Source organism: Xenopus laevis, chromosome 3L (assembly GCF_017654675.1).
Source record: "Xenopus laevis strain J_2021 chromosome 3L, Xenopus_laevis_v10.1, whole genome shotgun sequence".
Taxonomy (NCBI): Eukaryota; Metazoa; Chordata; class Amphibia; order Anura; family Pipidae; genus Xenopus; species Xenopus laevis.
In genome coordinates this window covers 9,349,495-9,371,534 of record NC_054375.1, presented here as the reverse complement: position 1 = coordinate 9,371,534, position 22,040 = coordinate 9,349,495, and the positions used below count along the sequence as shown (strand labels likewise).

The following is a 22,040-nucleotide window of genomic DNA, read 5'->3' as shown; positions in this document are numbered from 1 at the left end:
CAATCTTTTTGCCTCCTGCGCGAACAGGCAGCCCTGTATTTATTAAGCAGTGTCTTAATCTGGCAGTTTTGCTTTTAAACTAGCACCTATAGGGGTAACAGGTTGTAGCAAATTCACTGCAGAAGCATGTTGTACCCCTGAAATCGGGAATCAGTGTGTAGACATGAGTATATAACGTGCTACCCTCAGTTTTATAGTATATTTATTTAGTATAAAAATAAGAATTGCTTTATGCACACAGGAGAGGCATGGGAAACCTGCAGCTCTTGAACTATAAGTCCCAGCATCCCCTATAAGCAGAAGGCCACTCTGTTTAGTAAGAAACAGCCAGTGCTAAGAACCACACACAATTACCTTTTCTGTATTACATGTCACATGACATAAACATACATGCACTATACAGGGTTTGTTTAACCAGACACAGGTTATCTGCAGTAGGACGTCCCGGTAGGTAGGTTATCGTATCTCCCTGATGTATGGTAGAGTTCAGGTGTAACAAATGCAATCAGGAAACCTGAAGGGCAGCCCTTGGGTGGCTTTACCTGGTTGATAACTTGGCAAGATTGTGGATATTGGGAGTGGGAAAGGTCCAGAAGGGACAGCCCTTGTACAGAAGAGTAATGGAGGATTGTATGAAGCACCACAGACAAGGAACCAGTCCATAAAGTCCATTGGGCAAGCAGGAGCCAGTGAGATAGCGCTTGAACCATGCTTGAGGGGACGAGGTAGACTGTAGTACTGTTCCCATGACCATCTCAAAGGGATGGGGAGAGGCTTTGTCCTGGTGCAGTAGAAGATCTGTAGCTTTGGTGACTTTATGGGACATCAGCTTGTAGATTTTATGGTGATAACCCCCCCGGGGAAACAGTGTGCAGGTGACACCAGTCCAGTGCACACGAAATGGTCAGGAAAAAGTTCACCTTAAATATCCCAGATGAAAGTAGAATATTCCATATTTGTTTTTTTAGGTAAGCTCACGCAATATAGGCAGTTAAGAAAGTGTTTCAAACTGAAAATGAATAAAGCCGAGCGCTGATAAGTCAGAAAACTGACCCCTGCAGCTCTGCTTCCAAAAGAGCCCCCTAATGCAGGGCAGCACTGGGTTCTATTGTGGTATATCGAGTGATTGTGCCAGACACACTCAGAAACAGCAAGTCTTTATCAAACCCAACTGCAAGGGTCAGTTTCTGAACCCCAGGACCAAGCACAACTCATTCACCAATGGCCATAGGTGTTCTCCATTGTCCATAATCAACCAACTATCTAAGGCCAACTAGAGGTCCGTCTATTGATCTTTCAGTCAATGAAGAAAGCTTTAGTCAGTTGAACCAATATGGCACTATTTATAGGGAACATAAACCTTCCATTGGAATCTCACAGCAGATCTATTGCACTTCCCTTTAGGCTCCATCTGACCTTTCTATACCTGCCATAGTCACAAACTATTATCCCAATGCTACTATAGGCACCATCTATCCTACTATACCACCTATCCCACAGTCACACTCCCTTCCCAGAGACTATTATCCCACTGTTACTATAGGCACCATATCTCCCTACTATACCTGCTATCCCACAGTCACACTCCCTTCCCAGAGACTATTATCCACTGTTACTATAGGCACCATCTCTCCCTACTATACCTGCTATCCCACAGTCACACTCCCTTCCCAAAGACTATTATCCCACTGTTACTATAGACACCATCTCTCCCTACTATACCTGCTATCCCACAGTCACACTCCCTTCCCAGAGACTATTATCTACTGTTACTATAGACAACATCTCTCCCTACTATACCTGCTATCCCACAGTCACACTCCCTTCCCAGAGACTATTATCCACTGTTACTATAGGCACCATCTCTCCCTACTATACCTGCTATCCTACAGTCATACTCCCTTCCCAGAGACTATTATCCCACTGTTACTATAGGCACCATCTCTCCCTACTATACCTGCTATCCCGCAGTCACACTCCCTTCCCAGAGACTATTATCCCACTGTTACTATAGGCACCATCTCTCCCTACTATACCAGCTATCCCACAGTCACACTCCCTTCCCAGAGACTATTATCCACTGTTACTATAGACACCATCTCTCCCTACTATACCTGCTATCCCACAGTCACACTCCCTTTCCAGAGACTATTATCCCACTGTAACTATAGGCACCATCTCTCCTTACTATACCTGCTATCCCACAGTCACACTCCCTTCCCAGAGACTATTATCCACTGTTACTATAGGCACCATCTCTCCCTACTATACCTGCTATCCTACAGTCATACTCCCTTCCCAGAGACTATTATCCCACTGTTACTATAGGCACCATCTCTCCCTACTATACCTGCTATCCCACAGTCACACTCCCTTCCCAGAGACTATTATCCACTGTTACTATAGGCACCATCTCTCCCTACTATACCTGCTATCCCACAGTCACACTCCCTTCCCAGAGACTATTATCCACTGTTACTATAGGCACCATCTCTCCCTACTATACCTGCTATCCCATAGTCACACTCCCTTCCCAGAGACTATTATCCACTGTTACTATAGGCACCATCTCTCCCTACTATACCTGCTATCCCACAGTCACACTCCCTTCCCAGAGACTATTATCCCCACTGTTACTATAGGCACCATCTCTCCCTACTATACCTGCTATCCCACAGTCACACTCCCTTCCCAGAGACTATTATCCACTGTTACTATAGACACCATCTCTCCCTACTATACCTGCTATCCCACAGTCACACTACCTTCCCAGAGACTATTATCCACTGTTACTATAGGCACCATCTCTCCCTACTATACCTGCTATCCCACAGTCACACTCCCTTCCCAGAGACTATTGTCCACTGTTACTTAGGGCACCATCTCTCCCTACTATACCTGCTATCCCACAGTCACACACCCCCTTCCCAGAGACTATTATCCACTGTTACTATAGACACCATCTCTCCCTACTATACCTGCTATCCCACAGTCACACTCCCTTCCCAGAGACTATTATCCACTGTTACTATAGACACCATCTCTCCCTACTATACCTGCTATCCACAGTCACACTCCCTTCCCAAGAGACTATTATCCACTGTTACTATAGGCACCATCTCCTCCCTACTATACCTGCTATCCCACAGTCACACTCCCTTCCCAGAGACTATTTATCCACTGTTACTATAGACACCATCTCTCCCTACTATACCTGCTATCCACAGTCACTCTCCCTTCCCAGAGACTATTATCCACTGTTACTATAGACACCATCTCTCCCTACTTATACCTTGCTATCCCACAGTCACACTCCCTTTCCAAAGACTACAATTCTATGTAAATGCAGAGTACATGTAACCTACACAAAAATCACTCATCCAGCATCTTGCTCATAATTAGAGCAAAGTTACAATGCCAGCACCCACATAGATGCAGTCACTTGATAAATTGTTGCATCTGCTGAACGCAGATTTTTTTCCCTGCCACCCACATACATTTCTTACTCACCCATTTAAATACAATTATATTTGTGCCTTACTTGTCAGTATAGAGTCTATTCCCTGCCCCCATCTGGCCCAGATACAAGATGAGGAGGAAACCAAAACTGTCAGTTGTTATTTGTTCAAATGGTTGTGTGCCTGTATATGTAGGATTTTATTCTAGAGATGTATAGAAATGTGCCCCCAGAACATCCCTTCTCTGTATATTTGTATTTATACATATAAGAGGAGGTGCCATATTGATTCCCTTAGACAGTACAGTATGAGGTATAGCTTATTGTGTGCCCAGAACATCTCTTCTCTGTATATTTGTATTTATACATATGGGAGGAGGAGGAGGTGCCATATTGATTCCCTTAGACAGTACAGTATGAGGGTATAGCTTACTGTGTGCCCACAACATTCCTTCTCTGTATATTTGTATTTATACATATGGGAGGAGGGAGGTGCCATATTGATTCCCTTAGACAGTACAGTATGAGGGTATAGCTTATTGTGTGCCCAGAACATTCCTTCTCTGTATATTTGTATTTATACATATGGGAGGAGGGAGGTGCCATATTGATTCCCTTAGACAGTACAGTATGAGGGTATAGCTTATTTTCCCACCTTAATTCATTTGTATCCTTTTTGAATGCTGGGCATTCTCCACCAATGGATAAGCAAAGCCGAGATACATGGGAATTTGCGAATACTTGGAAATTGGATTTCCTATTGATTGCCTCTGGGTTGCTGAAAGCTGGGAATATTTATGTTAGCACATAGCTTTGCACAGCAACCTTCTGAGTGGGATTCCAGCTTTCAGTGAATTGCAGTTTCCAGCAACTGACCTAAAGCTGTGACACCCAGGCAGAGGGATGCTGGGTAATCCCATAATTCTTCATCATTGCCTTAAACTACATACCAGGGCTGGGTAGATCTTTATGGAAGGTGACAGCAATTTCTCACTAAATAAATTTTCAGCCGATGGTAGGCAGTCGGTAAAATGACCAACAGGTGGTGCTGTTGTTTCAAATTCATTATCCATATCAAAACTGTTTGCAGCATGCGTCTAAATACTATGTGTGCAGCATGCGTCTAAATAAAGTGCAATTGAGCCATACATGAATGTAAAGATCAGATTATAAAGGTTATGAGGTGGCAACTCCCACACAAACTAAATAACTTCAGTGCCCTTTTGGGTGGGTGCACTAGTACAATTTTAAGGGAATTTGGCAGTTCAGAACATTATTGTCTTGGTGTAGCATTGTTTCTTTTTTAGATGGTGTTACTTGACCTTTTTTGAACCAAACCCAGATTAAATCTAAGGATTTACACTCAGGACCCAAGAGTTGGTACAGAATAAACCCAATTACTATTGTCTAGTCGAGAAAGGAATGCAGCTGTATCAAAGAGGATCATGGGGGCCCACCATAAGCCACACATAGCATTGAGACCTCAAAGTGCCTGGTGCATAAAGGGTTAAATAGTTATTGATTATTGTTAGCTCTTTCACTCCCATGACTAAATATGTGGAACCTGTCTTGTGCAATTGATCCAACCTTGTGACACGAGGCCACCAGTATTGCACCTGTATCTAGAATCTCCGCCATAAAGGAAGGTGGGACTGCTGCTAGAGACAAATACTTTAGTACCAGACAATACACTTCCTCACGCAAGCACAAACAGCGACATTGATGTCATAGTTCACATTGGCAATTGCTTTTTATGATGATGACCAGATCCCTGTAAGAATGATTCTATACCATACAGAATTATTTAAAGGGCTAGTCACCACACTTTCAATAGTATTTTTAAAAAATATCAAAATAGATTTTAGGAAGTCAGAACCAACACCATTTGGAAGCCGAACTCCATTTCTTAAAACAACCTGTTTCCAGCTTGGGGAAACTCTTTGCACTTGACCATTTTCTACCCATGGTCCATTTCAGGTCTTTTTGGATAACTTCCCTGTAAATATCGGCACATACACACTGAAGTCCTGCTGAGCTTTGTGCCTCTAAGGCAGTAGTTTCCAAACTCTGGGGTTGTCCTCCACGGTGAGGGCTGGAAATAGTGGTGAGGGGGAAAGTATGAACATTTAGGGTACGAACTGTAGAATATTGCCATTTGCTTTCCAATTTACACAAAAAATCCCACCTGGAAGGTAAGTTAGGGTGAGATTAATGGTGAATATGTATTTGGTGCCCAAGATATTTTTGGAAATATGGCTGCATGACCGATACAGTGATATTTTTCTATATCTGTACCCATTTCACTGTCTAAATGAGACTTTGACCTATGGTTCAACCTTCCAGGAGGACCCTGACTGAACATCAGACCTTTAAGAGGGGCCCTAAAAAAAAGTTGGTCCTTCAAGGAAGACCTTGACTGAATGTTAAACTTGAGCAAAAGTTGGATCTTCAAGTGGAGTCCTGACTAAAAGTTGGACCATCTAAGGGTGACCCTGACAAAAGGCCAAACCTTTAATGGGGGCCGTAACCAAAGTTTGGACCTGCTGGAATTTCAAGAGGGACCCTGAGTGAACCTTGGACTTTCAAGGAATACCCTGATCAATGGCTGGGACTTCAAGGGGGCCTGACCAAAGGTTTGACCTTCAAGGGTGGGGCTTGAAATTAAAAGGTTTAGCAACCACTAATAAAGGGTGAGTTTCAGGTTGAAATCTGGTTGTGACCCATGTTGGAATACCATGGTCTTCTACAGATGGAGCTGTGATGATCCTCAGGTCTGTGAGGCAACAGCCAGTGTGTTGACATAGGCATGAGGTCCCATATCATTTTCGGACACACAATGACTGAACTGTCCAGGAGGCCGGTCAGAATGCTCAGGACCTGGGGATCTTATAAGACAGCACAGCTCCAGCACTTCTAGCCAATGGCAGCCCAAGAAGAAGATGTTTTTTAGCATGAAAACTGAGATAGGTTGACCAGCTGGACCCAACATGAAAAAGCACCGTAGGGCAAGAAGAGGAGCGTCAACAAGAGTACCAAAAAGAAAACGCAAAAAAAGACGGCAGCAGCCTGGTGGGGCTACAGCGTCCAGCTCAAATAGCCAAAGCACTGGAGAGACTAAAGCCACAAAATATACCACAAGTAGGGGATAACGCATAAAAGGGGAGTAGGGCAGCTTTTCTTCCAACATGAGCTCCAACAGGGCATAGCTGTCGAGTAGGTCCAGACAGGAAGCCACAAAGTATCCAGTTGCTCTTTGGTGCAGCCAGCCTCGAGGATCAGCACTGAGGGAACGGACTAGTGTCCATAGTAATGGTACAGAGAGAGAAACTGTGAGTCTAAACCCAGTGCACCCAAGGGGAACTCCAGCTTCAATCTGGTCTAGTATGGGAGTGCAAAGTATCAGAGCCACTTTTGGAGTAAATGCAATTGAGTAAATTAGCCAAGCCAGGTGGCTGTAAGCAAATTGACCCTTCCTGTGTGGTTTCACTTGCCCATATCCAGAGGGTTTAAGTGAACCCTGTCTAGCTCTTTTGCCTCTGCTGTTTTTGGAGTAAAATATACCCCATCCAGCTACCACTACTAGGTCAGTGGCTATCCAAGAGCACCAGTATAGGTCTGTACCAGGTAAAGGTCAAGTAAAGCCCCTTGTGCCAGCAGTAGAATTACAGAGAGCATCTTATAGCAGCCACGTAGGGCACAACTTCGCCCCCCTTGTGGCACCCTCCCTGGGCTCCCATGAGGGAATTCCCCAGCCGTCATCCCCAGAGTTGAGGTGGACGAAGAGGCCAAGGAGGGGGTTACAGGAAGGGGGGAGAGTGGGGGAAGCAGCGTGCCGGATGAAAGACCCAAGGGTAGGAAGGAAAGACTATGGGGCATGCATTAAGGGATTTGGCAGATTGTGGAAATACAATTGGGCACTGAATTTAGAGGGATAAATAGTGGGAACTGCTACAAAAGTGCTGGAGGTCATAAGGCGCCAACTTGGGTAAATTAAATAAGTACAGGAGGGGGTAATAAATAAGGGCACAAACACCTATGATGAATCCACTAACCTGGGTAATGGGTAGCAGGACCAGGGGACCTATATGGAGGACATTTGTATGGCTCTCTGGAATGTGAATGTTAGCTATGGATGGTTGCTGGTAGAGTAGTGGGAATTTTGACTGTAAACTGGGGTCCAGTCAGACTCGGCATGACCCGCAGAGATGGCTTCTGGTTATACCACAGGGTCTGATGGATCCTATAAAGCTAGGTGAGACTCACACACATTCCAGTCCATTTAGAGTAAGTGTGGCTCCCAAACTGAGGCTGGAGGTCCATTAGAGATGGCTTGTAGATAGAGTAGGGGTAGGTTTACTCAAAGGCATGCTGGAGGCGCAGTCAGGCTAGGTGTGACTCACTTGGATGGCTTCTGGTGGTACCACAAAAAAATTGTTCCTTAAAGGGGTTGTTCACCTTTGAGTTCAGTTTTAGTATGATGTATGGTGGAGGTGCAGTCAGGCTAGATGTGACTCACATGGGTGGATTTTGGTGGTCCCACTAACATCAGTTTGCCAAGTGAGGGATACTGGAGGTTCTGCCAGGGCTAGATGTGACTCATTTGGATGTTGAAGCTCCAGTTAGGAGTGAAATTGAGACCGGAGGTCTGAGTAGGTGCAGAAGGGACTTCCAGGGTTGGAAGCTGATGTCCAGCCAAGGAAGGTGTGACCCCCCCCCAAGGAAAGGATGCTGGTGGTCCTGCAGCTTTAGATGTTCCTCAGAGGAAGAGATGCTGGAGGCACTGGATTAGGTACATATGACACTTAGGTATGGATCCATCCAGGGGAGAGTTCAATGGCAGCAATGAATTTATGCAGGTAGGTCTGACCGTGGTAGGTATGACTCCAGTATGGATGTTCTACTTGCACTGGAGGGGTCGGTGTATGACTCCTGCCTGACAGCTCCCCAGAATCGGCTGCTGTGGGTGTGACTCCCTGGTATATCTGCACTGGAAGCGACTAAGAGCATGCGAGATGGAGGCACTGACACCGGCTGGGGTCCCCTGGGGTGGCTGCTTGGGAATCCCAGTGCCGGTCGTTCTCCAATGCCGATAAGTAGCAGAGCCGGCGAGCAAGCATCTCTCAGCAGCTACAGAGCCATCAGCACCGCCTCCTGCCTGGGGAATGGGAGGTTTGGGTGGGCGGAGTGGGATGAGGATGGAGCGAGCCATGGGGGGAAGCAGGAGACATAGGTGTTCATGGGAAGGGGAGCCTAAGGCAAGAACCATTGCCCCTGGTCCCCATATTGGTGTCTAATGACCTCAGTAATTACTGATTCCTTCCTCATAACGTATCAGCTCACGATCTGGCAGCAGTTGGTCACATGAGGCTGTGTGTGTGTGTGTGAGGGACTGAGTGAGGAAATGGCTCTGCTGCTTCTCTGTGGGTAATGGCTAACTCTGCTTGTGTCACTGTGAGGAGACTCAGGGTGCATGTGAGACTGAGGGTGCTTGTGACTGCTGGTAAATGGGAGACTAGGGAGAGTGAGCTTGTGTATGTGCGAGAGAGACTGAGGGTGAGTGTGCTTGTGTATGTGTGAGAGAGGGTGAGTGTGCTTGTGTATGTGCGAGAGAGAGGGTGAGTGTGCTTGTGTATGTTAGAGAGAGGGTGAGTGTGCTTGTGTATGTGCGAGAGAGAGGGTGAGTGTGCTTGTGTATGTGCGAGAGAGGGTGAGTGTGTATGTGGGAGAGAGGGTCAGTGTGCTTGTGCGAGAGAGAGGGTGAGTGTGCTTGTGTATGTGCGAGAGAGAGGGTGAGTGTGCTTGTGTATGTGCGAGAGAGAGGGTGAGTGTGCTTGTGTATGTGCGAGAGAGAGGGTGAGTGTGCCTTTTGTATGTGCGAGAGAGAGAGTGAGTGTGCTTGTGTATGTGCGAGAGAGGATGAGTGTGCTTGTGTATGTGCGAGAGAGGGTGAGTGTGCTTGTGTATGTTAGAGAGAGGGTGAGTGTGCTTGTGTATGTTAGAGAGAGGGTGAGTGTGCTTGTGTATGTGCGAGAGAAGGTGAGTTTGCTTGTGTATGTGCGAGAGAGGGTGAGTGCTTGTGTATGTTAGAGAGAGGGTGAGTGTGCTTGTGTATGTGCGAGAGAGAGGGTGAGTGTGCTTGTGTATGTGCGAGAGAAGGTGAGTGTGCTTGTGTATGTGCGAGAGAGGATGAGTGTGCTTGTGTATGTGCGAGAGAGGGTGAGTGTGCTTGTGTATGTTAGAGAGAGGGTGAGTGTGCTTGTGTATGCTAGAGAGAGGGTGAGTGTGCTTGTGTATGTTAGAGAGAGGGTGAGTGTGCTTGTGTATGTGCGAGAGAGAGGGTGAGTGTGCTTGTGTATGTGCGAGAGAAGGTGAGTGTGCTTGTGTATGTGCGAGAGAAGGTGAGTGTGCTTGTGTATGTGCGAGAGAAGGTGAGTGTGCTTGTGTATGTGCGAGAGAGAGGGTGAGTGTGCTTGTGTATGTGGGAGAGAGGGTGAGTGTGCTTGTGTATGTGCGAGAGAGAGGGTGAGTGTGCTTGTGTATGTGCGAGAGAGAGGATGAGTGTGCTTGTGTATGTGCGAGAGAGGGTGAGTGCTTGTGTATGTTAGAGAGAGGGTGAGTGTGCTTGTGTAGGTGCGAGAGAGAGGGTGAGTGTGCTTGTGTAGGTGCGGGAGAGAGGGTGAGTGTGCTTGTGTAGGTGCGGGAGAGAGGGTGAGTGTGCTTGTGTAGGTGCGGGAGAGAGGGTGAGTGTGCTTGTGTAGGTGCGGGAGAGAGGGTGAGTGTGCTTGTGTAGGTGCGGGAGAGAGGGTGAGTGTGCTTGTGTAGGTGCGAGAGAGAGGGTGAGTGTGCTTGTGTAGGTGCGAGAGAGAGGGTGAGTGTGCTTGTGTAGGTGCGAGAGAGAGGGTGAGTGTGCTTGTGTAGGTGCGAGAGAGAGGGTGAGTGTGCTTGTGTAGGTGCGGGAGAGAGGGTGAGTGTGCTTGTGTAGGTGCGAGAGAGAGGGTGAGTGTGCTTGTGTAGGTGCGAGAGAGAGGGTGAGTGTGCTTGTGTAGGTGCGGGAGAGAGGGTGAGTGTGCTTGTGTAGGTGCGAGAGAGAGGGTGAGTGTGCTTGTGTAGGTGCGAGAGAGAGGGTGAGTGTGCTTGTGTAGGTGCGAGAGAGAGGGTGAGTGTGCTTGTGTAGGTGCGAGAGAGAGGGTGAATGTGCTTGTGTAGGTGCGAGAGAGAGGGTGAGTGTGCTTGTGTAGGTGCGAGAGAGAGGGTGAGTGTGCTTGTGTATGTGGGAGAGAGGGTGAGTGTGCTTGTGTATGTGCGAGAGAGAGGGTGAGTGTGCTTGTGTATGTGCGAGAGAGAGGATGAGTGTGCTTGTGTATGTGCGAGAGAGGGTGAGTGCTTGTGTATGTTAGAGAGAGGGTGAGTGTGCTTGTGTAGGTGCGAGAGAGAGGGTGAGTGTGCTTGTGTAGGTGCGGGAGAGAGGGTGAGTGTGCTTGTGTAGGTGCGGGAGAGAGGGTGAGTGTGCTTGTGTAGGTGCGGGAGAGAGGGTGAGTGTGCTTGTGTAGGTGCGAGAGAGAGGGTGAGTGTGCTTGTGTAGGTGCGGGAGAGAGGGTGAGTGTGCTTGTGTAGGTGCGAGAGAGAGGGTGAGTGTGCTTGTGTAGGTGCGAGAGAGAGGGTGAGTGTGCTTGTGTAGGTGCGGGAGAGAGGGTGAGTGTGCTTGTGTAGGTGCGAGAGAGAGGGTGAGTGTGCTTGTGTAGGTGCGGGAGAGAGGGTGAGTGTGCTTGTGTAGGTGCGAGAGAGAGGGTGAGTGTGCTTGTGTAGGTGCGGGAGAGAGGGTGAGTGGTGCTTGTGTAGGTGCGAGAGAGAGGGTGAGTGTGGCTTGTGTAGGTGCGAGAGAGAGGGTGAGTGTGCTTGTGTAGGTGCGAGAGAGAGGGTGAGTGTGCTTGTGTAGGTGCGAGAGAGGGTGAGTGTGCTTGTGTAGGTGCGAGAGAGAGGGTGAGTGTGCTTGTGTAGGTGCGAGAGAGAGGGGTGAGTGTGCTTGTAGGTGCGGGAGAGAGGTGAGTGTGCTTGTGTAGGTGCGAGAGAGAGGGTGAGTGTGCTTGTGTAGGTGCGAGAGAGAGGGTGAGTGTGCTTGTGTAGGTGTGAGTGAGAGACTGCTTGCATGTTTGTGTGCGTGTGCATTATTGTTTAGCATGGGGGTGGGGGGTGTGACAAAGGAACCCACCAAATGCTAATCTGAGCCCTTCTGTATTTCGTCAGTATTTATTTTAAAGAAAGCGCATGTTTCCTGGAATTCACTTCATTCTGAGAGTTGTAGCTCAGCAAAAATCAATAATCCACCCCTACTGTAAAATATAACAATATTATAATTCACCCAGGAGTTTCATGATCCTATAACGGTCAACAGTCAAGTGTTTTTATACAGGTCTTGGAACTATAAGGTGACTTCTGATATCCTCATATTTTACAACTGGGGGTGCATTTCTACACACAGTTTATACATCATGAATAATGTACCCCCTATTAGATATTATAAATCACACAGGAGCTTGATGAGCATATACAAGGCCAAAGGCTTTTATACAGGTCATTGAACTCTGAAGTGACTAATGCCTTCATAATGTACAACAGGGGTACAGAGATGACATCACTAAGCACCAATTATAAAGATATCATTTACAGGATATTATTATCCCGTATTATATATATATATATATATATACTTATAAATGGTGCTTAGTGATGTCATTGGTTTTATTCCGAGCTTAGTGATGTCATTTCTGTCCCATGACTCACTGAAACTTGTGTATTCTAATAGATAAAGTACCCCCTTTTGCAAATCCTCTGTAACTTATAATAACCCTACAATATTTTACAATTGTTTTTTATTATTTGAGTTATTTAGGTTTTTATTCAGCAGCTGTCCAGTTTTACAATTTCAGCAGTCTGGTTGCTAGGGCCTAAATGACCATAGCAACCATACATTGATTTGAATAAGAGACTGGAATAGGAGAGGCCTGAATAGAAAGATAAATAGCAGCAATACTAATAAACTTGTAGCCTTACAGAGCATTTGTTTTGGGTTTTTTTAGATGGGTTCAGTGACCCCCATTTGAAAGCTGGAAAGTGTCAGAAGAAAAACTAATTAACTATAAAAAATAAATCATGAAGACCAATTAAAAAGTTGCTTATAATTGGCCATTCTATAACATGCTAAAACGTGTCTTAAAGGTGAACCTCCCCTTTAAAGGGGTAGCAAGTTTTTTTCAAGGTAAAGTTAACAATAAAGGAAAAAATCCAGTATCTTTCCCACTGTATTATCCACAACTCTCGCAATTCTTCCAATAACAGGTCGTTGAGTGTGGAGTTTCAGCACCAGATTCTCCATCCTCCAAAAGTTTAGCATTTGTCTTGTGAGAGCAAAGGAGAGCTAAGGACACGGGCAGAGCCGAAACATCGAAGAAGGTGCTCTCTGTATGTGCCGATTCTGTAAGTGACTAAGATTATATCATTGCTTTTGACACTCTGTTTCCTACTGTAAATGGAACTTTTTACCTGCACCAGGGGCGTAACTATAGAGGAAGCAGACCCTGCGGCTGCAGGGGGCCCAGGAGGACCTAATTCATATACACTTTCAATAAATATTGGTAAAACAAGTCAACCGCTAAACATTTTGGGTAGGGATGCACCGAATCCAGGATTCAGTTCGGGATTCGGCCTTTTTCAGCAGGATTCGGCTGAATCCTTCTTCCTGGCCGAACCAAATCCTAATTTGCATATGCAAATTAGGGACGGGGAGGGCGTGACTTTTTGTAACAAAACAAGGACGTCTATGCTCTTGTTCCTTTCCCATCCCTAATTTGCATATGCAAATTAGGATTCGGTTCGGTATTCGGTCGAATCTTTCACAAAGGATTTGGGGCTTTGGCCGAATCCAAAATAGTGGATTCGGTGCATCCCTTATTTTGGGGGCCTGGAAAATAATGCTGTGGGGCCCAGTAATAATTGGTTCTGCAACTTTTCTTCCATTTTCCAGAAATAAATATAAAAGGATCTTGTTCCACTGATTGGAAGGAAACCGTGTTTCCCAGCAGCCCTTAGGCTCACAGTGTAACTATAATGCAAACAGCCCCTCCTCCTAGTTCATTGTGAAGTGATGGATTCTGGAACTTGATGTCCCTCTGCTTTCATTAGTGAGTGGGCAAAGATTATCTGGAAAGTTGAGGGACTTCAAGCCATTACTTCACAACAGAACCAGGGAGGATGACTCTGCCAGCCTAAGGGATGGGGGACTGGTCCCAGCAGCAGTGACAGACAAAACATATTGACTTCCCTCCCTGGAAAATTCTTTGTTGACACCAATGGAGGCTGAGTTACCTGGGAGAACCTACAGTTTATATGGCATTATAGAATTAAAAGTTGAGAGTCAGAGTTGAGAAGCTCAGACACAAGTAGTACTTGGCAAGATGGGGCAGAGACTGGGCATCAGGCAGATGATATCATGGAGCATCATAGTTGTTTCTGTATAGGAGACAGTTTTTTGCTGTAGTGATGGAGCATTGGGACTTTGGATCAGGGTATATTAAGCACTTTAGTTTTTGTCTCCTTCTATTGGTGGTTCAGAAATGTCTCTCTGATAGTGTACCTTCGGTTGGAACTAGTGATGTGAGGGCCGGCGGGTTCGGGCCAGCTGCCCACAAAAAAATCTTCGGTTTACGGGCAGTTGTGGGTTGAGCACTCGCTTTTGATCTCCCCGCCTGCAACATCACACTGACTTGCACCTTCCCCCTTTTATGACATCACTACAGGACTGTGACATCACTACAGGGCGGACGCAGGTCTTTAAATAGAGGGGACAGAGTGGGCCAGGCTTACGTTGGGAGGAAAACTCGACCCGCACATCACTATTGGAACATTGTTAAAGTGGCCATACACGGGCAGATTAAAGCTGCCGATATTGGCCCTTTAGACCGATTCGGCAGCTTATCTGCCCGTGTGGGGGGTTTCCTATAGGTCCTCCTGATCGATATCAGGCCAGATATCGATGGGTCAAGTCTGATTTTTTTCCACGATCCAGGACCGTATCAGCTAGTTGATGCGGCCCTTCGACCCATCGGTGCCCATTCGTAGCATTGTAATCCAAGGGTAGAAATGTTTCGGATTCACCCAATATCGCCCAGCCATTAGTGGGCATATCGGGTCAAGATCCGCCAAACTAGCAGATTTAATAGTGTATGGCCACCTTTAATTACAGAACATTCTTTGTTCTTCCTTTGTTGGACTATGGTGGCTGGGGACCCTTATTTGTTTTTGCTCTACAGGTGGAGTGTGGAAGTTGAGAAGTTCCCCGTTGGTTCTACCATTAACCACACAAAGTCCCTTTCCCAATGACATGTTTGGTGATTGATCTGCCCCTAAAAATTCTTGCTCCACTGCTGCTGTTTGGTTGAGAGGGGCCGGCTGATTCTTAGTAACCTTGCTCCAGTGGCAACGCATGGAAACTGAGGGCCACTCCAAGTTCATTATCTAATTGGTCCCACTATGCTCACAATCACTAGACACAGTAAGTACAGGACCCATTATCCAGAAAGCTCCGAATTACGGAAAGGCCATCTCTCATAGTAATAATAAAACGGTATTATTGATCCCAACTTAGATATAATTATCCTTATTGGAAGCAAAATCAGCCTATTGGGTTTATTTAATATTTACATGATTTCCTAGTAGACTTAAGGTATGAAGATCCAAATTATGGAAAGATCCGTTATCTGGAAAACCCCAGGTCCTGAGCATTCTGGATAACAGGTCCCATACTATACTTATGCAAGTAGCTCTGGTGGAAATAAGAAAAGGCTGATGGATCAGTCTATAAACATCTCAGAGACATTCAAGAAAATGGAAACCCACAAAACAAATTAAAAGGGTGGTTCACCTTTATGTTACGTTTTAGTATGTTATAGAATGACATATTCTAAACAACTTTTCAATTAGTCTTCATTATTTATTTTTTATAGTTTTGTTTAATTATTTGCCTTTTTCTTCTGACTTTTCCCAGCTTTCAAATGGGGGTCACTGACCCCATCTAAAAACAAATGCTCTGTAAGGCCACAAATGTATTGTTATTGCTACTTTTTATTTCTCATCTTTATATTCAGGTCTCTTATTCAAACCAATGCATGGTTGCTAGGGTAATTTGGACCCTAGCAACCAGATGGTTGGAACTACCGAATACAAAGTTAAATAACTCAAAAACCACAAATAATAAAAAATGAAAATAAATTGCAAATTGTCTCAGAATATCCCTCTCTACATCATACTAAAAGTTAACTCAAAGGTGAACAACCTTTGCGTTAACTTTCAGTATGATGTAGAAAGGGATATTCCGAGACAATTTGCAATTTATTTTCATTTTTTATTATTTGTGGTTACACATGTATTGTTTTTGCTACTTTTTATTACTCATCTTTCTATTCAGGCTTCTCCTGTTCATATTCCAGTCTCTTATTCAAATCAATGCATGGTTGCCGGGGGGCTTTGCACACTAGCAACCAGATTGCTTAAAATGCTAATTGAAGAGCTGCTGAATAAAAATCTAAATAACTCAAAAACCTTAAATAATAAAAAATGAAAACCAATTGCAATTTGTCTCAGAATATCATTCTCTGCATCCTACTTAAAGTTAAAGGTGAACAACCCCTTTAAGCCTCCACCTAGGAGTTAAAGTTGCGTATTTACTGTTGTGTTGTATTTTACCCTTCAGTAAAGCTGGATCTGCTCAGTTATGGAGATCACAACGCGTATTTTATTGTTTCACACCAGAACAAAGGCACTTTGTGCTTCTGGTGTAACCCAGTTACAGACGGTGGTTCCCCTGAGACAGGAAGAATAACATTTGTTGTTCAGTTTTTCTTTTGCCAGACAGCCATCTTGTACCTATACTTCACCCTTTTCACTTGCCTTCCAGCTGTTGGTGACCTACAACTCCCAGAACCCTCGATCGCTTTCGACTGCCAGGGTGCAGGAAGTTCTAGTTCAAGGACAGTGGATAGGCTGCAAGCTGGACCCCTGTGAACTAAATGCTTAAACATTTAACAATAACCATACTGAATTATATTATTAAACCCATACATTTTCTGTAAAATTGGCCCTTCTTAGGGCCCCAGGGAGAATGTCCCTCTATTCATGCTAAAACCAGTAAAATAGTACTATTCCTCCTGTTCTGTTACCATTGATCTCTTCTTATATCATCCAAACAAATATTGTGGATTTCCCCTCCCCCATTCTAATACCGTTCATTCCCTTCTGTTACCTTTCATTCCCTTCAGACCCCCCTGCTTCATTCACTCGCACTCTCTAATCCTTCACTCTCTGAGACCCAACCCTCTTCCCTCAGCACCAAATTCACAGCATGTTCCACGTCTTTCACAATGTGCGATGCCTCCACCAAGGTGGGGTCTAGTCGGAAGTCTCGGTGCCCATGGAAGACGGTCTGGGTCACGCTCTCCCGTGTGTCAGTTGGCACCTCCCCCTGATTGCCGTACACCCCAGTGCACACCAGGATAGACCGGCAGCTGTGGGGCAGCCCATCCTCGGACTTCCCCCGGTTGCTCGTTAGGAAGTGATTGTAGAGATTGGCCCCGTAGATGTCTGCCATTGGATTGTCCCTAAGAGGGGAAAGAAATAGGTAAAGAAAAACACTGAGTTCCACTGAAAATATTTAAAATTATATGATTCTGATTGGCTGCAGATAGCTCTATTGTTTCAAACATTCTAATATCCAACTGGCTGCAGGTAGCTGTGACCCTTCAAACATTCCATTTCTCTGATTGGCTGCAGGTACAGTAACTATGACCCTTTAAACATTCTATTTCTCTGATTGGCTGCAGGTAGCTGTGACCCATCAACCATTCTATTTCTCTGATTGTCTACAGGTAGCTGTAACGCTTCAAGCATTCTATTTCTCTGATTTGCTGCAGGTAGCGGTGACCTTTCATACATTGTAATTCTCTGATTGGCTGTAGGTAGCTGTGACCCTTCAAATATTTTAATTCTCTGATTGGCTGTAGGTAGCTGTGACCCTTCAAACATTCTAATTTACTGATTGGCTGTAGGTAGCTGTCCGGTAAAAATTATGGTTGATCTCAATGTTATTAATAGGGAAAAAAGATAAATATATAGGAAGGCCGGTATTTTTTTCTAGAAAAGGTGGCAACCCTACCCTTGAAACATTCTATTTCTCTGATTGTCTACAGGTAGCTGTGACCCTTCAAACATTCCATTTCTCTGATTGGCTGCAGGTAGCTGTGACACTTCCAACATTCTATTTCTCTGATTGGGCTGCAGTTAACTGTGACCCTTCAAACTTTCTATTTCTCTGATTGGCTGCAGGTAACTGTGACCCTTCAAACATTCTATTTCTCTGATTGGCTGTAGGTAGCTGTGACCCTTTAAACATTATAATTCTCTGATTGGCTGCAGGTACAGTAGCTGTGACCCTTTAAATATTCTAATTCTCTAATTGGCTGCAGGTAACTGTGACACTTCAAACATTCTAATTCTCTGATTGGCTACAGATAGCTGTGACCCTTCAAACATTTTAATTCTCTGATTGGCTGCAGGTAACTGTGACACTTCAAACACTCTATTTTCCCGATTGGCTGCAGGTAGCTGTGACCCTTCAAACATTCTATTTCTCTGATTGGCTGTAGGTAGCTGTGACCCTTCAAACATTCGAATTCTCTGATTGGCTGTAGGTAGCTACGACCCTTCAAACATTCTAATTCTCTGATTGGCTGCAGGTAACTGTGACACTTCAAACATTCTACTTCTCTGATTGGCTGTAGGTAGCTGTGACCCTTCAAAAATTCTATTTCTCTGATTGGATGTAGGCAGATGTGACCCTTTAAACATTCTAATTCTCTGATTGGCTGCAGGTACAGTAGCTGTGACACTTCAAACATTCTAATTCTCTGATTGGCTGCAGGTAACTGTGACACTTCAAACATTCTATTTTGGCTGCAGGTAGTTGTGACACTTCAAACATTCTATTTCTCTGATTTGCTGCAGGTAGCTGTTACCTTTCAAACTCTGTAACATTCTGACTGGCTGCAGAATGGCCTATCACAACTCCCCTGGTAAAAAAACTCACCCAATAGCGTACAGTGTGCGGATAGGTGCATCCCATCCCCTCTTCATCGCCTGCTCCAGAATAAGGTGCTCTGCAAAACTATACGTCACCATACTGGGTTTCCCAATGAGCGCCTCGTACCTCAGCTCCCGCCCAGTAAGTTTGTGATAGAGAGTCTCCAGGCAGACAAGGAACGTGCCGTGCCCAAACCTGAATGGGACAAGTAGAGTTGTACTGGGAGATACATAGTATGCAAGGAGAACTATAGGGCCACCATCGAGGGGGGTAAAACAGCTGTAGGGGCCCCAAAAGAGGCAAAACTGAGTACAACGGGGTTCTTGCTGGCAGTGTCCACCTCCCTGGTGTTGAGCAATTACTATGATTCCCATGCTACCCATAATGCACCAGTGGTGCTGATTCTTTTTTATGTAACAGGGCTGACTAGTTGGCTTTCCTCACCTGGGGTTCTTAGCTTCGGCCATCCATTGCAGGTCCATGTTACAGGCAAGGACAGGGATATGAGGGTACGGGACCTGGGGAAGCCATGCCGTTGGGCGCCCGTTGCTCAGTAGTATATCCAGGATTAGCTGTAGGCTGGTCTCCCACCGCACAGGCTCACCCAATAGGATCACAGCTGAGAAACAACAACAGGCATCTGGAATTGACTGGGGACCCATTAACATTATACTATGTTAAAGCCCAAAGCATTACAAGGCGCCCCTAATGAGGCATAGTACTTACTGTAACTGAATACCCAGGGTTAATGTATTGCACATGTGCCATATAGTGGAAATACAACTCTTGAGATGTGTAGTTATACAGATGCATCTGAGGGCCCCATACATGGGCCAATAAGATGGTAACTTGGTCTGGAGGGGCTGAGTTGGCAGATTTTATTGTATAGGAATACCGCCCCCCCCCAATAATTTCTGTTGTCCTCTGCTGAACATTGCAGCAAGCACCTCAGCCCTTTGTCATGAGACTGAATTAAAATAACCCCAAATTAGGACCCACTACAATAAAAGCATGAGATTAAGATGCTCAGATTTCCCCCACTTTGACCTAACCAGAGTAGCAGGTGGTGCTGCACCCAACAGAACCAATAGTTAGAACTCACCTTCTATTGCTGGAAAGTTCTGGATCACAGGCGGCTGGGATAGATAAAGGAGAATTTAGAACATATATGAGTTTCACATGGTGTCGTGGTGCCCACGTTACATCTGGCTGGACCCTACTTATCCCACAGCTATACAGTTAGGTCCATCATTTGGACAGAGACAAACATTTTTCTCATTTTAACCACAATTGGATTTTAAAATGAAACAACTCAGATGTGAGGAACTAAAGCATTTTTTTTAATACAATCACTTCATTTCAGGGGCTCAAAAGCAATTGGACAAATTAAAAACACTGCACGGAGAGCTCCTTGACCACATACAGTATTGTCTGTTCCACATACAAGCACCCCCCCCCCCCCTCAAATCAACTCAGGGCTTTTATCTGCTTTATTATAATGACATACGAAGGAATTGCCCCCACCTGCCATGAAATAGCCTTTGAGTCAATTGTCCCATTACTTTGAGCCCCTGAAATGAAGTGATTATGTTACAAAAAAGGCTTTAGTCCTCACATTTTTATGCAATCTTTGTTGTTCAACCCACTGAATTAAAGCTGAAAGTCTGCAGTTCAACTGCATCTGAATTGTTTCATTTAAAATTCATTGTGGTAATGTACAAGAACAACATTAGAAAACAAACACAGGTATGGGCCCGATATCAGTTATGAGGTGCTCTCTGAGGGTCCTCATGGGCCCATAAGGTATTAACTATGGTCTGAAGGGTGTTAAGTTGGCACTTTTATTGAACAGGAATCCCCCCCTCCCAGTTATTCGTTATCCTCTACAGAATATTGTCACAGTCTGCTCAGTTTCCCCTTTACGTTGTACTACTGGATTTGTTAGGCTGCGATTGTGATCACATATCAAAGCAAAGGTAACGCCATCGCAGGTCATTAATTGTAAAACATTTTGGACAAGCCCTGCGTGCCACATAAGCGAGTAAAGGTCAACTCAATGTAAGACATGAAAAAGCAAAACTGACAGACGAGATCCCATAAAACTATGGCAGCATAAAGTATTCCCTGAATAAAAAGCTCAAATACTAAAACCACAATAATAAAAAATGTACAATTGCAAATTGGTCGTCAGAATATCCTCTCTAACATATACAAAAGTTAAAAGCAAACTAGGAGTGCATGGTGGAAAGCCGTATTGGGACACTAGCTACAAAAGAGTCAATAGACGGCGTTTGTCTTCATTTTGTATGTACAGCGCTAGATAACCTTGTAATTGAATTAAACATGTTTAATTATTTTACTATGATTCCTTGACGAGCAGCTAATTGTCATGTATAGTGAAATGGACGAATAAATTCGCCTGGCGTGAATTAGCGACGAATATCCGTGTTTCGCGCACCGCGAAAAAAAGTTTTGGACGCGACATTCCATTTCTTCGATTGTGGCGGCTGCAGTAAAGATTTGAAATAACGTTTCAATTGTGAAGGTTGTAGAATTTGCTGGAGGGGTTTATGTAGCAGGGGCTTGTCCCTTGTCTGTGCATAAGAAGGTTAATATAGATGTCCCAAAATTTATTTACATGAGGACACTAGCCCATCCACCTGTGAAGCGGGTCTTGCAGTAGCATCACTACCTTTCCATACACTTATGATAGGTGGTGGTCGATGCGTTTGTTTGTAGAAGGTGTAAAGTGCCATCGGAATGCAGATTTTTTTGTTGCTCTCAATATGGTTTGTGCACCTGGTGGCACCCTTGGTTGGTAAGGTGAATATTTAAAGGAGAAGGAAAATCCTCTTATACTTGGGGTGCCAAAAGTTAGGGCTCATGTTCCACAGGTTGCCATAGGGCAGGCAGAGTAGGCACACATCAGGGAGAAATAGGGAAGGCAGAAGTATGGCACCACAGGGAGAAGTAGGGAGGCAGAGTAGTTGGCACACACAGGGAGAATAGGGCAGGCAGAGTATGGCACACACAGGGAGTAGAGGGCAGGCAGAGTATGGCACACACAGGGAGTAGGCAGGGAAGGCAGAATACAGGCAGGAGACAGGCAAATCTATAGGGCCACTCTAGTATGAACATTCATACTCTGCTACATATAATGACACAATGTTGGTGCCTTTCCAGCAGTTTGTATGAGTGTGAACAGGGGAACAATGTGGGCAGTTCCAGTCTGGGTCTCAGATGTGAACAGTACAGGGCTTTAACAATGCAGGGGGGATAAGGTGTGAACAATGCAGGGGGGAGTAACAGGTGTGAACAATGCAGGGGGAGTACAGGTGTGAACAATGCAGGGGGGAGTACAGGTTGTGAACAATGCAGGGGGAGTACAGGTGGTGAACAATGCAAAGGGCAAGTTAATCTCAGTACTGATACCTTTTAAAGATTATACAACAAGGT

At 45.1% G+C, this 22,040-nt stretch overlaps 4 protein-coding genes across 4 annotated transcripts in view; 1 reads left to right on the top strand and 3 right to left on the bottom strand.

The window, feature by feature from the left end:
* The window catches only part of LOC121400960 (golgin subfamily A member 6-like protein 22), a 183,053-nt gene that overhangs the window by 27,778 nt on the left and 133,235 nt on the right, over positions 1-22,040 (bottom strand). The window lies entirely within an intron of this gene.
* LOC121400959 (interleukin-17 receptor A-like) overlaps positions 1-22,040 on the top strand; it is a 100,244-nt gene that overhangs the window by 4,652 nt on the left and 73,552 nt on the right. The gene's annotated exons all lie outside the window — the stretch shown is intronic.
* Positions 6,154-8,584, bottom strand: LOC108712572 (transmembrane protein 121B). Its single transcript, XM_041585341.1, is given in 2 exon segments — positions 6,154-7,076; positions 7,079-8,584. Coding segments are annotated over 2 exon segments (1,107 nt in total). The 5' UTR covers positions 7,334-8,584; the 3' UTR covers positions 6,154-6,224.
* On the bottom strand, positions 16,225-21,340 carry LOC121401117 (haloacid dehalogenase-like hydrolase domain-containing 5). The gene is made up of 5 exons (XM_041585470.1): positions 21,287-21,340; positions 19,687-19,720; positions 19,029-19,203; positions 18,591-18,779; positions 16,225-17,106 (listed from the first exon to the last, which is right to left on the bottom strand). The coding sequence occupies exons 1-5, from the start codon at positions 21,338-21,340 to the stop codon at positions 16,779-16,781; spliced, it is 780 nt and encodes a 259-aa protein (XP_041441404.1). The 3' UTR covers positions 16,225-16,778.

Bases quoted from the DNA above. Each gene is read 5' to 3' on its own strand.
- LOC121401117 (XM_041585470.1), bottom strand. From the start codon at position 21,340: ATGGCACTTTACACCTTCTACAAACAAACGCATCGACCACCACCTATC. The intron at 19,204-19,686 runs GTGAGTTCTAAC...GTTGTTTCTCAG, and splicing joins GAACTTTCCAGCAATAGAAG to CTGTGATCCTATTGGGTGAG. The intron at 17,107-18,590 runs GTGAGTTTTTTT...TTCCCCTCTTAG, and splicing joins CGCACACTGTACGCTATTGG to GGACAATCCAATGGCAGACA.